The sequence below is a fragment of the Parasteatoda tepidariorum genome, chromosome 1, assembly GCF_982258835.1.
Source record: "Parasteatoda tepidariorum strain Cologne lab strain chromosome 1, Ptep-v5.0, whole genome shotgun sequence".
Taxonomy (NCBI): domain Eukaryota; kingdom Metazoa; phylum Arthropoda; class Arachnida; order Araneae; family Theridiidae; genus Parasteatoda; species Parasteatoda tepidariorum.
The window spans coordinates 128,991,590-129,007,654 of NC_141755.1; the positions used below are offsets into that span (position 1 = coordinate 128,991,590).

At 27.9% G+C, this 16,065-nt stretch overlaps 1 protein-coding gene across 26 annotated transcripts in view; it reads right to left on the bottom strand.

Annotated features, from left to right (window-relative positions):
* Positions 1-16,065, bottom strand: part of LOC147816934 (disheveled-associated activator of morphogenesis 2-like) — a 77,425-nt gene that overhangs the window by 25,775 nt on the left and 35,585 nt on the right. For 10 of the 26 annotated variants that reach the window (XR_015429548.1, XR_015429518.1, XR_015429515.1 and 7 more), the window contains 5 exons: positions 15,326-15,455; positions 12,958-13,052; positions 11,292-11,425; positions 7,983-8,097; positions 251-394 (listed from right to left, as the gene is read on the bottom strand). Coding sequence is in view for 1 of the 26 variants with exons in the window: in XM_087152642.1 (XP_087008768.1) it covers positions 8,084-8,097; positions 11,292-11,425; positions 12,958-12,989 (180 nt within the window). In the remaining 25 variants the exon portion in view is untranslated. Of the gene's footprint in view, positions 1-250; positions 395-827; positions 1,497-5,299; positions 5,645-6,381; positions 8,098-11,269; positions 11,426-12,957; positions 13,053-15,325; positions 15,456-16,065 lie in introns of those variants that run through there. The other 16 variants (XR_015429552.1, XR_015429551.1, XR_015429550.1 and 13 more) reach the window with 9 other exon arrangements.

The following is a 16,065-nucleotide window of genomic DNA, read 5'->3' on the forward strand; positions in this document are numbered from 1 at the left end:
CGGTTATATAAATATGTATATACTCTTAATTTTAATTATTTAATTAGGGGCGTGAACAACTCGCTCTCTAGCCGCGAGCCAATCACTACACACCTAACATGTCACGATAATTTTTTGAAGAACAAAACAATTAATTTGGTCTAATTTTCAGTAATACCCATTTTAATAGCTAGCGTGAAAAGAGAAAATTTCCTCTGATCCTAACTATGCTTAAAAGGAGTTCTATAAATCTACATAGAAAAACAGTTACCATTACTACAGCTTCGGCTACACTAGTCAAAACATCAGGCCCCCTGAATGGAAAAGTATCTTCTGTTCAGTCAGGGCAAACAGTAGGTTTTTAAAGCATTTGTCAAGTCCGACATTTTTCAGCAACTGAATAAAAGAAGCACCCCTAAAAAGAACAAAATTTAAAATGTGCAGATAAAAAGCTAAATATTTAGTAAGCCTAGAAGATAAAAATAAATAACTAATAAAGTATGCAATTAAAATTATAATTGTTTTTACGATATTAAATTGAAGACATGTCAAATAATATTCTAAGTGAAATTTATTGAGTTAGGGAATTTAAGTACTTGGGTTCAGTTGTCACTGAAAGCAATGATATTATGCCAGAGATTAAGCAAAGACTAAATGCTAGAAATCGCAGTTATTTTGCACTTAAGAGATTGCTAACATCAAAAGTAATAACGAGGCTTCGGGTTTATAAAACTATAATCAGACCAACCTTTATCAACCTTTATCGGGTTTATAAAACTATAATCAGACCAACCTTATGGATCAGAGACATGGACTCCAATCCAGAAACAAGAAAAAATGCTGATTACCTGGGAAAGAAAAATTCTCAGAACTATTGTTGGACCGGTCAAAGAGGGCGATCTGTGGAGAAGGCGATACAATTATGAAATTGCAAGAAAAAGGTATAATAAATTACGTAAAAGCAAAGAGAAGTCAATGGCTAGGACACCTTGAAAGAATGGAGGAAAACAGAGGCATTAAGAAAATATTCAAGGGGCAGTGCCAGAGAAAAGAGGAAGACCCGCCAAGAGATGGTTACGAGGTAGAAAAAGACCTTAAGACTCTAAAAGTCCAAAACTGGAAACAAAGAGCTAAAGACAGGCGACTTTGGAGGAAAATTGTTAGTGAGACCATGGTTCAACATGGACTGTAATGCCAGGGAGTTAGTTAGAAATTTATTGCAAAAGATCTTTTACTTATTAACTTTTTCTCTTTTTATTATTTTAATTGATTTCTTTTGAAAAATCAATAAATGTAGGAATATCAGTGGATAAATATACTAAGATACAGTCCGAGTATTTCTGGAGTGGAAAAAAGCTCTAATTAAATTCAGAAAAAACTATTTTTTTCTCATAAATTTTTTTTTTTTTTTAGTTTTTAAAGGAAAAAACTAGGACACTTACGAAGATGATTGTTTAATCAAATGTGCTTTCTTTACGAATATGTTCTCCAGTGAAAAAAAAAATTAAAGCTTTTGGTATGAAATAAAGGTGATGCACTTTTTTTTCCACTTTAAATTAATACTTCTTTTTTTAAAAAAAAACGTTTCTTTTACACAGATAAGTTGTTTTTTAACATACATTTAAAATAAATATATATTTTGTTAAAATTTAAAATATTAAAAGAGATTACACTTCACAAATTTAATATATTAGGAGGCTTTGCTTTATTTGTGGACGAAATATATAACAACTAAAATTGGGAATAGTACTTATAACTATCTATTAAGTTTTCTTTTTCTTTTTAAAAATATTACGATTAATATTGAGATTTATAACTTATTAAATGATAAGATTATGTTAGTCCAAGTATTTTTGGAGTAAAAAAGTTATAATTGAATTCAGAAAAAAACTGTCTTTTAAATATACATACATACATATATATATATATATATATATATATATATATATATATATATATATATATATATATATATATATATATATATATATATATATATATATATATATATATATATTTTCTCAATTTTTTGAAATAATAATAATAACTGGGACACTTATGAGGTTGATTGTTTAATTAAAGATGACATAAAATGTGCTTTCTTTACAAATATGCTCTCCAGAAAAACAACGAAAGCTTTGGGCTTGAAATAAAGCTTTCTTCGCCTGTTAAATTAATACTTCTTTAAAAAAAACTTTTCCTCTAAAAAAAAAAATTTTTCATTTACTAAAAATAAGTTTATTTTATTTTACATACTTCTAAATAAACTTTTTTTTATATTAAAAATACCTAGAGAGATTACACTTAACAAATTTAATATACTGGGAATCTCCGCTTTCCAACCCTCATAATTGATTTTTATTTCTTAAACATCAATATTTTCCACAAAAACACAGAATATTTCGTTAACATGTAAATAAATGAGAAGTAATTTTACTTGTCCTATAACTAAAATAGGAAACTCTGCATTGAATTTTATTTTTAAAAAATGTCACTATAAATGTTAAGATTTATAATGGGCAACACACAATCTCTTTTTTCTTTTGCTACTTCAGATTGATTTGACTCTAGCAAGAATTTTTAAATAAATTTTTTTTACAATAATTGATAAGTAGTCGATATTTAAAGATAAATAAGCTGAAAAAAAAACAGACTTAAGCTAGCAATAGCTTTTGAACAAATGCGAATTTTTAAAAAGGCTGAGAATAAATCAAAGTATAAAATGGTACAACTAGCTAATTAAATTTTACCTCTGTAGTTACGTTTTACAGATAGTAGATTAACGAACATGTGTTTTTCTTCTTCGTTTTTTTACTACAAGTTTAACAGTTAATAATTCTTAAACTAACAATCGAATCATATATACCTAATTCCCTAGAACATTTTGTGTACTATTCTTCACACCTTCGTAATTTTAAGTTTCTAAGTCTTCTAGATGTTTGGAAACACAGTATAATTTAAGGTAAATCAACAACAAAAACATGGGGAGAAGTAGAGAAAGAATTTGCAAAAAAGGCACTTAAAATTGCAATACCTTTTAATCAAATTGGAATTTTAGAAAAAAAAAACTCTGTGTTAAGTTCATATACAAATGTGGCCCTTTTAGCATGCCAAATTTCAACTCAGTAGTTGAATTCTTAAGGACTGTAGAGGAGCCTGCATGGTATTTTTTACAACAAGTTTAACAGATAATAATTCTTGAACAAATAATAGAATGTTAATTTTTTTATAGCATGCCTTAGTAATTTAAGTTTCTAAGTGTTATAGTTTTTGGGCAGCAAAGCAAAATGCAACATTAAATTAAAAACACAAAATAGCGGTGTTGGAGTAGGTGGTAGCTCTTAGGATAGTTTTTTTGTAGGTAGAGATGATTACCTGAATATTGATCAAACATATTTCAATGAGACACCTAAACTAAATTCCATTTGCACTTACGTAAGTGGCAGCTGTGTATCTCCTGGTTGGGCAAGCGTTGACCCCCAATTTTTTTTTACTCGACATGGACCCCTTGCAGGTTGTCATCGAATCCTGGGGGTCGATATAGACCACTTTGGGAATCACTGGTTCAAATTATTGTTAAGAATGTTAAGACATACAATTAAAAGAAAAATGTTTTCAATACCAATTTATCATTATGGATTTTAAGCTTAGTTACGTTTATATTCAACATATTTTAAAAATCTACAGAAAACTAATAAAGACCGATTAAGGATTGCCACTCAAATCTGAACAAAAAATTCCCTGTTACATATTATAAACAATATATTAAGAGGGAATACACAATCACTATGCTCATGTATGATCTATATTAGGATAACTATACAGATTTTAATTGCAGGAAAAACTCAGAAATAAGGAACAGTTCAACAAACTACTTAAAAAAAATGCTACAGTAAATGAAATAGCGTAGCAGAATAACGGTTGCTAATCGGTCACAGGGTGATAAAATATAACACTAATAAATTGTCAGTCAGCAGACACCAAATTGATCTTTTCTTCTACAATGCACCCCATGTGCGTTTTGTTATAATATTTTAAAATAAACATGGGATTATTTTTTGTATTTTGTAAAATTCCAAAAATTACTTTATTTCATACTTAATTTCTTTTTTTAAATTTTTAAAAATGAATTTTGTAATGTTGTTCATATTTTGAGAATGCTTAAACAGGGTTCCCACTAAATTTCAGAAAAAAAATTCCCTAGTAAATTCAAATGAAAATTGAGCCCTACGTTCATCAGAAAACTTTGATTCTTTTATTTATAATGTGAAATATTAGATTTTCTGTGTAAAAGATTATTATTAAATGAACAAAGGGAACATTTCAGTTTGACTAAAATGTGAAACTTTTACAACAAATAATTGTAATAGATGTTAGAATTATTTAACTTGAATCTCAATAACTGATTACTGCTAGTGACAATTTTAATACTGGTTATTTTCTAGGCATTATATAGGAATATTCCAGGTCTTTGTAAAAAAATTGCCTGATAATTCCAGGTTTTCCCTGGTCTCCTTGACCCATTTGAACACAGTTTAAAAGAAATGCCTAACATTATCAAAAGTTTTTCCAATCATCTAAAATTTTTAATTTTTAAAAATGTATTACTGTTATTGATGTTACAGTTGGCCATTGGCCGGTATCGGAAATTTCTGAATTTTAGTACATCCAACATGAAGAAGAGAGTAAGTAACAGAGGTGATTGTGACATGAAGTAAAAGACCCTGAAAATTTTCTGTGCACAAAAGTGACATCTAGATATTAATTTATATGCCATACATGTTTCATATTTAACATAATAATCTTTTTAACTGACATTAATAATTAAATGAAATACTAATGGAAAATATCACACCTTTATAGTAACTAATTCAAGAAAAAAATTACTTCTCAGTGGAACTGCGATATTGGATTTTAAAACTGTGGAAATACTACTTGAAATATTGAATTTTTATATTGCGCAAATACGAACCATGATGCATGTAATTTTTAGATTTCGTTAACATGAATCGCACTGCGTATTTCTCAAATCACCTTTAAATACAAAAATAGATGTTTGATATGGGTCAATATGAGACATGATATTGGGTTTCAAAAACTCATGAATATGAATCTTGATATTGGACTTCAAAAAACTTGTGAATACGTATCGTGACATTAAATTTTTAACTCATGTTAATACGAATTGCAATATTAGGTTCTGAAATCACGTGAAATTAGATTGCGATGCACGATTTTTAAATTGTGAAAATACGAATCACATAACTTTTAAATTAGATTGAAGGGGAGGAACCCTCTCATATTAAGTTGAAGACAACTATGACAAAAATCAAACAACATTTATTACTAACTGTAACATAACAAGATAAAAACAGAAACGTAAAATTAAGTATGAGTGTGCACAGAGCAAAGTTCGAAGCCTCTTAAATACTGAAGAAGGGGACAAGGTTGCCGATCCTGCGTACGTCATCCAGCTGATTCCCTTGGCGACTACGCACTATGCCTGGCGCCACATTACTCCCCACTGGATTTTCATAGTCGTCAGATTCTGAAACGAACTCTTCTTCCATACCGAGTAACATACGTCTTCGAGCACAGTACCCTTTCTGCCAATGACTGCACAATTGCAGTCATTGGCAGAAAGCCAATGACTAGTTTGCTTTAGCTAGAATTTTAAATTGATAAAATTAAAAAAAAAAAAAAAAAAAAATTCTTAAATCACAGAAGAGTTTAAAAGATTATGTTTTTTCTCTCAATCTGAGGGAAGAATCTCTTTCTGAGGAGTCCCCCTCTAGAAATGATGTTTTTTCTTTCATTTTTTGAAAGAACACCATAATTTTTAAAGAACATGATAAAATAATTTTATATTCTAATAAAATATTCCTGAGTGGTGATTTTGTTAGGAATTCAGATATTTGGAGCAGGATGAAATTGGGTAGAGGGGACTGCATTTTAAAAATTAGATTTTTTGGAAGTGGTGCAAGGGGCAAAACATGATTTTGGAGCAACAAAAAAGCAATTTTGGAGCAGTGAAACAAAGATTTGGAGCATATTTAATAAAAGGAATTAAAACAATAACTTAATAGCAAGAGTTTTTAATTTTGTTCATTAATAACATATCTTAATTTTTATCACTTTTTTGAAGGTCCCTGCATAAACAAATTAAGTTTCTTTTTGGTATCTTCCAATGCTGTTAAATATTCTGCTATCCTCGACTTAGCCTCAGATAAAAGGATCTGTCCACTTTCTATAATCGACATGTCTTTATTATTAACTCATCTTTAATATTTTATTCAGCTGTGGCTAAGAGATCTTGAGAAGCCTTCAATTTTTTTTAGCAAATCAATTTCAGCAGCTTTGAATCTGCTTTCCTCAGTTTCAGTGTTTCCACATTCTTTTCGCTTTCTTTTTTCTCAACCTCTAATCAAGCAGAATAATTTTTCAATGCTGCACTGGTCCCTTTAATCATATCTTTGTCAACTTTAAAGTTATTTAAATTACCTGCTGATACGTGAAAACTTGTTTCAAACTATTAACACTATGCAAATTTAAACTTGCCCTATTGTCAAGTAGCTTTTTATTCACACATATGAACAAAACTAAAACCTCTCTGGTACTAAAACCTCTTTCAACATCGGCATTCCCATGTGGTATGCACAAAAGAGCTTTAAAAAGCTTCGTTATAAGAGGATATTTGATATTTCCCAAATTATCTTTCTTCACAAAATAGTCCAAGTACACACAAAAACACATCAAATCACAAGTCACAAAATAGTTCCAAAACACATCAATTGGTGCATATTCATTTGAGTAAGAAGACGTAACAGTAACAAAGGTTCTCCAAGTAACAGTAACAAAGATGCCTCTTCTGGATTTATAATGAATGGAGTTACTGTTGCCAGATATCTTATTGACTTAATAGAAGTGTCTTCCATTCTCATTACAGGATGCAACACTTTAAGATGGTACAGTAACCTATTTTCAAGAGGCAATGCCTTTAATAACTTTTTTGCACATGCCATAGACTTGGCACCTAAATACAGACTTTTTTCCTGAAGAAGATAAGGATGTCATCGTATTTGTGATATCTAGTCCAACATGTATTAAATTTGAATTTTGGCAAATTTCTGCGTTTTCTACATCCAAAGATTTTAGTCCTTTCCAATCAAACTAAGAAAAGCAAAACTCTTTAAAAAAAACGCCCTAACAATGCTTAAACAAGAGACACCATTTCATCATACAGCAAGTGAATCAATGGTGTCTCAGCTTGGAAAAAACCTAGAAATTTATTTAATATAGCCGAAATATTTCTTAAAAATGAGCTTTTGCCAAAACCAATTTAAATAAATTCAATATTGAGTGGCTCATACTATTTTTTAAATTAATAATTACTTTATTTAATTTTGTAAAAGGTAATTAAAAACTCTCATTAATACGATAATTTAATGTTACTATTTCAAAATTACTTTGAAGACCGTCAACTTAATTATTTTTCTATTTGCCTCCGTGGTTCATTCATTTTAACCGAAGAAGTAATTACAGATACAAAGTTTTATAAGAGTTAGTTATTACAGATATAAAGCATAGAAACTCAAACAAATCTGCTGAAAAAAAGTTCTTTTGGATCTCATTAAGTACTCAAAAAGAAAAAAAAAAGTGCTTGTAAAGGAGGTATAAATTTCATGTTAACGAGATTTTGTGTAAGTAGTGAAATTTAAATTTTTGATTAGCGAAATTCCGAGAAAATTTTGTTGAAATATAAATTATTGATTTACAAAAGTTTGTGTAACAGAAAGTAACAGAAAAGTAACAGAAGAAACACATGCCTGATAAGAACAAAATTCCCAATAATCCCAATTTAAAATGAATTTTAAAAATCAAATTGAATAAGTCAAATATATTTAAAAAAATAGTAGATAAATAAAAAGGATTCTACCTATACATTACTAGCCCTTACTGTTTACATTCAAAACTGCAATGAATTTATCTTAAAAAAAACATACCTTTTGCATCTCCAAGACAAGAAAATATAGTTTTGATTTTACAAAGAATATTTTCTGTAATTTCGCGAGATTTTGCTATCATTGGAAAACTATTCCTCCAATTATACAACAATTCCTAAAAGAAACAATATATAGCTTTAATGAAATATTACAAGTTACAAAATTATAATGTTATGAATAAATGTTAAAATAATTTATAGTGTAATGAATAAAACAGTTTAACACATTTAATCAGCAATATGTATATATGTAATAACAGGGCTACAACCCTGTTATCAGTGTTGTATTTAGCTTGAAATAATTGCAGTCTTAAGCCATCATACGTTCTAAACAGGTTTATTTAGAGGTAGGCTGGTATTGATAGCAGTTCCCGTCCCCACTCCTGCAAAGGAGGGGGCGTGGACAAGTCTCCGGACAATTCCGGAACAGCTTATCTGGATCAAATCATGATGAAAAGGACACACAAAACTATGTATTCTTACGTTTTATACCAACACAGATTTGAGGTAAAAAGGCACACTTCGTACATTCCTTGTAGCCTTACGCATTAAGGAAAATCATTTACTGCTTCCTTATATGGCAGTGAATGAGGGAACGATTCTAAAAATAACTCTTCCTTTGAAATATAAATCTATTTATATTTCAATGGTATGTTTTCAGCCTTGAATTCCCAAAATAGAATCTCTCTACGCTTATTCTTTAACAAAGACATTTTATGAAAACGAAAGAGTTTTAATTCTTTTATTAATACAAAAGTAATATAACAATTGATTAGACTAGATAACTAATTGATTAGATTGATAACTAGAGATTAAAAATGCAATCTGAATATTTAGTAAAAATGGCTGATCTAGACACAGTAGTTACCCGTAAGATTTCTTTCTGTGAGTAATGCAGATTTTTGCTAAACATTTTTAAATAAAAAAAATTACAATGATAAAAACAAATTCTGCACAAAAAAAAATCAAATTTAATTTAACAAAAAATAGCTCAAAAATAATATTGAGCCACCGGGGGAACGATTAGGTAACAAGCAACTGTCCTTAATTAAGACAAATAACCTATTCAAAATACACATAAAGCATTTAAAAAATTTCGTAAAATAATGTTTTTTTTTCTGAAAAAATCCCCCCCCCCAAAGTTTTTTTTTTTACATAAATGAAAATTTCTTTTGGAAATATCAACTTTGCCATTATCTCATAAAAAATAGAAGTATATTAAATTTAGAGATATTTTCATAATACTCTTTGTTATCTTGTTTTTTCATTTAATACTAAAATAATACTAAACATTTACATTCATTATGTAAAACATTTACAAAAAAAATGGATAGTTTTAAATCACATATAGAATAAAAATAGGGTAATTATTTATATTTAATTCACGAATTCATTATAATAAATAATACAGATCTCAGTGAGCAATTTTTTAAAGTTGCAACACCTGATATTATCTTTATGTTTCTCATGGCCAATCATAAAAAATGAATCATATGACTAGAATAAAAATTGCAATTTAAATATTGTTTTAAAATTACTGAGGCTTAAAGTAATTATTTCCTTAATTAAAACTTATCTTTAAAAATTATACTTACATTTAAATTATAATTATATTTTGTTAAAAAATTCATCATCACAAAAATTGTAGTTGGGTATAATATTAGGCAGGTGAAAAACTGAAAACTTTAGCCAAAACGCCATCTTCTTCACGTATGAATAAACACCAAATTTACAAAATACAGAATATGAAACTTCTCATTGAAAAACAAATTATGAAAATAATTTTAGAAACTAACAAGTAGTAGGTAATAAAAAATTTGAAAAAAAAAAACTCATTATAAAGCTTAAGAACACAGATTCTTTTCTTTAAAAAAAATTAAGTGATATAATTCAAAGATGATATGAAAAACTTGTGTTACCTATGATATACTAACAAAACTCATGATGTACTAAAAATTTAGAAATACAATAAATATTACTTTTAATATTTATCCGTGTTTAGATATAAAAACTTGTTATTAAACGAAATTTGAAAATATTTACAACATTTAGATAAATGACTTAGTTTAAAAGAAAGAATGTGTGTAAAATATTCAATTTAAAAATTTTTTTACAACAATGAGCTCATAAGTAAATAATCAATTTATTTTAGAAAAATTACATATAAAATCTTTATTTAAATAATGATAGTAGACAATAAAGAGAGTAGAACTTATAAAAAATTAACTTTTTAAAATTGTTTGATATTTTAAGAATGTAACAAAAAATAATCAAAGTTTAATTAGGCTAAACTTAAAAGCTTAAAAATAATGATTGTAAACAAAAAAATATTGTAACTTAGGCAAATATACTTTCAAAGAAATTCATTATACTACACTTAATTTTAAAATATTTAATTTTCACTTTTTTCTTAAACAATCAATTTCATTTTTAAAAACAAAATAGTTTGCCATTTTTTGAAAGGTACCAAATATTAAAATAAAAAATTAGATTATAACTAAAATAATAATAAATAAGCTTTTACTAAACAAAAAAAGTTTTATTAAAATCTCATTCAATAAAATCTTAACAATTAATAACTAACAAATTTAAATTTTGATATTTTAATTTGATTTTAACCAAAACATTTAATTAATCAAATACGGTATAATTAAAACAAAAGCTAAAAATATACAAAGATAATTGTTACTTTTTTATACAAATTGACAGCACATGAAGAATATATATTAAAAAATACTGAAACTGAATATAAACATACTCATTGAATATTTTTGACTGGTAATTTAAAAGCCAATATAAAGAAATAAAGAGTTTATACCAAAAGAATATGGTTAAAGGATATTTGGAAAAAAGAATTAAAAAAAACTGTGTCAAAGATTATATTCTCTTATTTTCAAAATTTAATATAAAAACTAAACTTTAATTTCTTTCAATAATTTTTTTCTTTCAAAAAATGAAGTAGAAATAGCAAGAGGAATAGTTCACACTACTTTTTGTATATACAAATAACTATTATTAAGAGTGTTCTAAGAGAATGTTTGTATAGTTAGAAAACATTTTTAATTATTTTAACATTTTTAATTACGTTTGTTTAGTTAGAAATATTTTTTAATTTTTTAATTCTTTAAAAAAAAACAAAGATTAAGCAGTTTCAAAGAAATTTGAAAATATTATTCATCTATTAACTAAAGATATCTAAGAAACTACGGAAGATGCAAGAATTCTAAATAGATTACATTTACAGATAAAGACAAGCATTTCTATAATCATTACTAAAATAAATCTTACTCCATCATTTCTGAAATAGTACCTTGTAATTCTGTACTTCCTTCTTCTACCATCATAAAGAAAATTGAAGCATGAACATAAGTATAAACCGCAGGAGACCACTCTAATCTCAATATATCAGAGCATTTTGCTGCTTCTTTCCAATCACATTTAAAGCTAATTAAAATATAACAAAGTTTATCATAAAAACAATGTATGTTCACAATTATAAAGCAAGAAGGTAATTAATTCTGAATGTTACCAGTGGCACCACAGCAATTCCCAATAACAAACATAACGAAAGTTTTTACACTCGTGCTGAACATTAATAGACAGTTGATATGTGTCAATGGCCTAGATACCCAAAATGCAATTTTTAGTGCAAGATGATAAATACTATCGACACTGGTGGACAAAATTAAGAGATGGAAAGCATTTTTGCCCATTTCTATTATGCTATATTCTTCTATGATGCACATTTCTATGACGCTATTTCTGGACGATTATTGATATGGAGGGAACCCGATATCATCCCAGCAACATTATCGAAAGGGATCATTATGCTGGTGGAGGACTCATGGTTTGGGCAGGAATCATGCAAGATACCCGCAAACCGCCCCCATCTTTGTTTGCTTTTTAGGTTAAATGGAGGAATAGTTTTGGAAACATCATCTCTGGAAAGCAAGTAACATTTACGAACTTTCGATATTGTGATAACTATACAATTAGAATTTTGAATTAAAAATCAAATATTTACCAACAAAACAGCAAAATGACATATTAATATATAGTTGGTTCTTGAAAAAAACCTTCTTTTAAAAATTGTAATATGTTATAAAAGGTTAAAATGAAACAGAAAAAATAGCATTAATGCAACAATTGTAACAATTTGTCGACAAACATTGCTGTTAGCGATTGTAAAAAAATGTGTGATTAGTTGGTTTGCTGAGAAAAAATAGTTCACAAATTTCTATGAATGGTAGTACAAAAGCTTCCAAAAAAAGAATGCAACATAAAATATATTATTATTAAATTATAACCAACTAATTTTTGGAGAATTTTATAAAGTTAAAAAAACAAAAACATTTTGAATCATTTCATCAAAATGGAAAACAATTACCACCAAAGCATCAGAACAAACTTGAGCCATAAATGGATTCAGTCCATGGACAGAATTTAAAAACAGAAGCAAATATCCTGTTATTATATAGCTTATATATTTTATCTAATATAATTTTTATATCATGAAGTAACTAAAATATAAATGCTTTTATTACATCACTTTATTTTTCAAATAATGTGACAAGAGGGAATTAATCAAATATTGATTTGAATCTTGTTTATACCTGTTAAGCAAAATTAGGAAAAAAATACACATTCTTCTGTGGAAGCCAGAAGGCGAAGTAAATAAATAATTGATTGGCTAGAATCATTTTATTAACTGAGTACGTAAAATGTACAGATAATTTTCAATTGATGGTATTTTTAAAAATGCATGCATTAGCCAAAGATTTGAAGGTAAATAGGCAGCTATACCGTTAATCTACCCAGGACATAAAGTGTATAGAAAAATAGGAGGCATCATATTATGTATAGCTTAGATTGGTATATAAATTCGATATTTTTTTCTACTGAACCTAGGTAGAGAAACTCTGATGTTTGATAGTTCTAACTTAAAAAAAGTAAGATTTTTTTCAAATTCAACTTACCCCTTATTGAACAGCAGTCTGGACTTTAGCATCTTTCCCTGATGTATTTACAGATGATTTTGAAGTTGATTCAGAAGAATTAGACAATTCTTGAACTGTAACGTAAATAAATAAATAAAATTGAACAGTAAAAGCATTAGCAAATTTCAAAAAACTACAAAAATCCCCTTACTTTGTGGAATAAGGAAAAAAATAACCAGCAACATACTCTATAACATTTGTTTAAGCATATATGTATAGCATTTATTGATTTGCATTCATGAAAATATTTTAGCTTTAAACTATGAATTCATGCTTTTTTTAGAGAAATAATATTTTAACATACATAGTCTAATAAATATAAAGTCTGGTTCTGGAAATTTTTAATATCATTAATGTCGAGAGCATTGTTCACAGATACAGCAGATAAATTTCTTAGTTTTTTTGCATTTTTCTTGAAATATAGGGAAACAAATGTTATAATTCCATCATCACAGACTGAAATATAAGTGGAAGAGCTAAATTTTCGTTCGAGTTCAACAAATGTGCTCAGCAAGGTGAATCCCTATTAGTTATGCTGTTCAATATCACCTTACATTTGAGAATCACATCATTCGACAACTAGGAAATATAATCACAAAGTCAACAAAAGTCTGTGCCCATGTACAGAATATAGGAATTAATGCAAGAAAAAAATAGTAGACTAATAGAACAAATAAAAGAAATTACAGGAAAAGCAAATGAAGTAGGTCAAACTAAAATAAAATTCATGATAAAGACAAAGACAGAAGAGCAAATACAAATACAAGGTCTAAAAATTGATAAAATGTCTTAGGGTACCTTTACTTATCACTGTCACGAAATGAACAATAAATGTGAAATTCCACGGACACAAAATGGAAATATTTGTAAATAATGATTACTAAAACGGAAATTAATTTTGAGAATATGTATAATATGTAAAACAATAATAAGACCAATAGTAACATATGGGTCTGAAACCTAGGAAAACAATATGAAAATATAGTAGGAAATTTTGAACATAGTATAATTAGAAGAATTTTTGAAGCATTAGTTAAAGTAACGCATGGAGAAAGACATGTAACCACAAAATGGAAAAATTAAAAAGGAAAAACATCATATGATTTATCAAAGCTAGAAGATTATAGTGGATAAGACATGCCTTAGAAAATCATTAAAGGAAAGGAGAAAGATCAAAGTTAAGATTGCTGGATCAGGTTGAGGAAGAACCAGAAAAAAATATTAAACTGGAGAAACATGGAACTTTATTGTAGAGAAAGCTCACAGGACTTTTGAGTTGGAAAAGAAGTATAATTCTGATAATCTGACATGACTCTAAGAGTTTCAACCAATCATATAAGAGTAAATCACTTGAGATCTTAATTTTTTTGTTAAAATCTTTTTGTTAAAATCCATATAACATTTCTTAATTAGTAATAGTACTCATCATATGATGTATACATCACATGAATGTAAATTATATTTCCTTCTGAATTCAACAAAAATGCATTATCACATAATTTAATTGTGATTCATAAAGTATGATTAGGATAAGTACAAAAGCAAACCATGATGATCAACTGTAAATATCTATGCAGCGTAACAAAAGTAACAACTTTATTAAATCATTCACATAGATTTGAAATTTTTTTTTTAAAAAAAAGCACTGTCGTTGTTCATTTACGTCACACTAGAGCTGCACAATGGGCTATCGGCGACGGTCTGGGAAGCATCCCTGAGGATGATCCGAAGACATGCCATCACAATTTTGATCCTCTGCAGAGGGGATTGCACCCTCGCTTCGGTAGCCTGACGACCTGCACGCGAAGTTGAGCACTTTACGGTAGCACAGTTTAACGAGGACCAATACCGCACACCCTCGGTCCCTACGCAGACTGATCCAAGTGGTCACCCACCCGCACACTGATTGCAGCCAGTGATGCTTGACTTCGGTGATCTGATGGGAACCGTGTCTTAACGATCAGTCAACTGCGGGACTAAAAAGAACTGTCAGATTTGTTATTTTATATACATCTTTGAATTATCATGCTCTATTTTTTTACATGATATAAACTGTCATACAAACATGATATAAACTGTCATTTTATGATTGCAATAATGTATTCACTTGTAATAACTTAATTCAGAGTATAAATTATAGTCTTTTAGAAAGTTTATTTAAAAGGCAAGTAAGATAATCCATGGATTTTGATTTTCCAATATATCTGCAGTCTTTTGTGGATGTTAAATAATCAGAATTTGAACTATTATTTAGCTATTAGACAAGAAATTCGTAAAAATATTCGTCAATATCAACACAATAAATGAGTAAGAGACATTTAAATTTAAAAGACAGTAATTGAATAACCTCTCACTTTTACGACATCTAATTCTCCTGAGAAATTTTGAGCTGTTGTTCGTAGATTAGATTGTTGATCTTTGAGCTCTTTCACATTGCTTTCTAGAGCTGTCATTTTACTTTCAAACTTAGCAACACTCTAAGAATAAAATTGAATGATTATTTACAGTACTTTTCTAAAAACAGAAATTACTGTATTTTTCACATAAATGATAGTATGTTTTTTTAAAAAATAAACAAATACATCAATTAAAAATTTTATTCAATAAGTTCCAGTATTACCTTTCTTAAAATAGATTGAAAAATACTTTAAACTAGGGGTGCGCTATCTCTTGATCTGCAAACCAAGACAATATCAAAAATATAAATTTTTTTTAGAAAAAAACATCCCAGAATTTTGAATTGCACATTTAATTTTTTTCTCTTTTTTTAATGAAAAGGAAACTAAAAAAATATCAGTTTTGCATTTGTTGAATTTTAATTTATAATTTTATGTCCAATGTTTAAAATAATTTAATTTTATTGAGTTAACTGATAAAAAAAATTTAGTATCTAGTATATTGATGTTTCTGTATGAAAAATACTATAATTGCTAATATCTGTCTAAATACTTGGACAAGCAAATTGGTCAACCTGCTGTCCAAGTGGCCCTTCTCTTAAAAAGATTGTGCATCCCTACTTTAAACACTTTTAGGTTTTTTAGGTATTTTAGGTGTGAAACTATCTTCCGCAGTCTTAGCACCAAACGT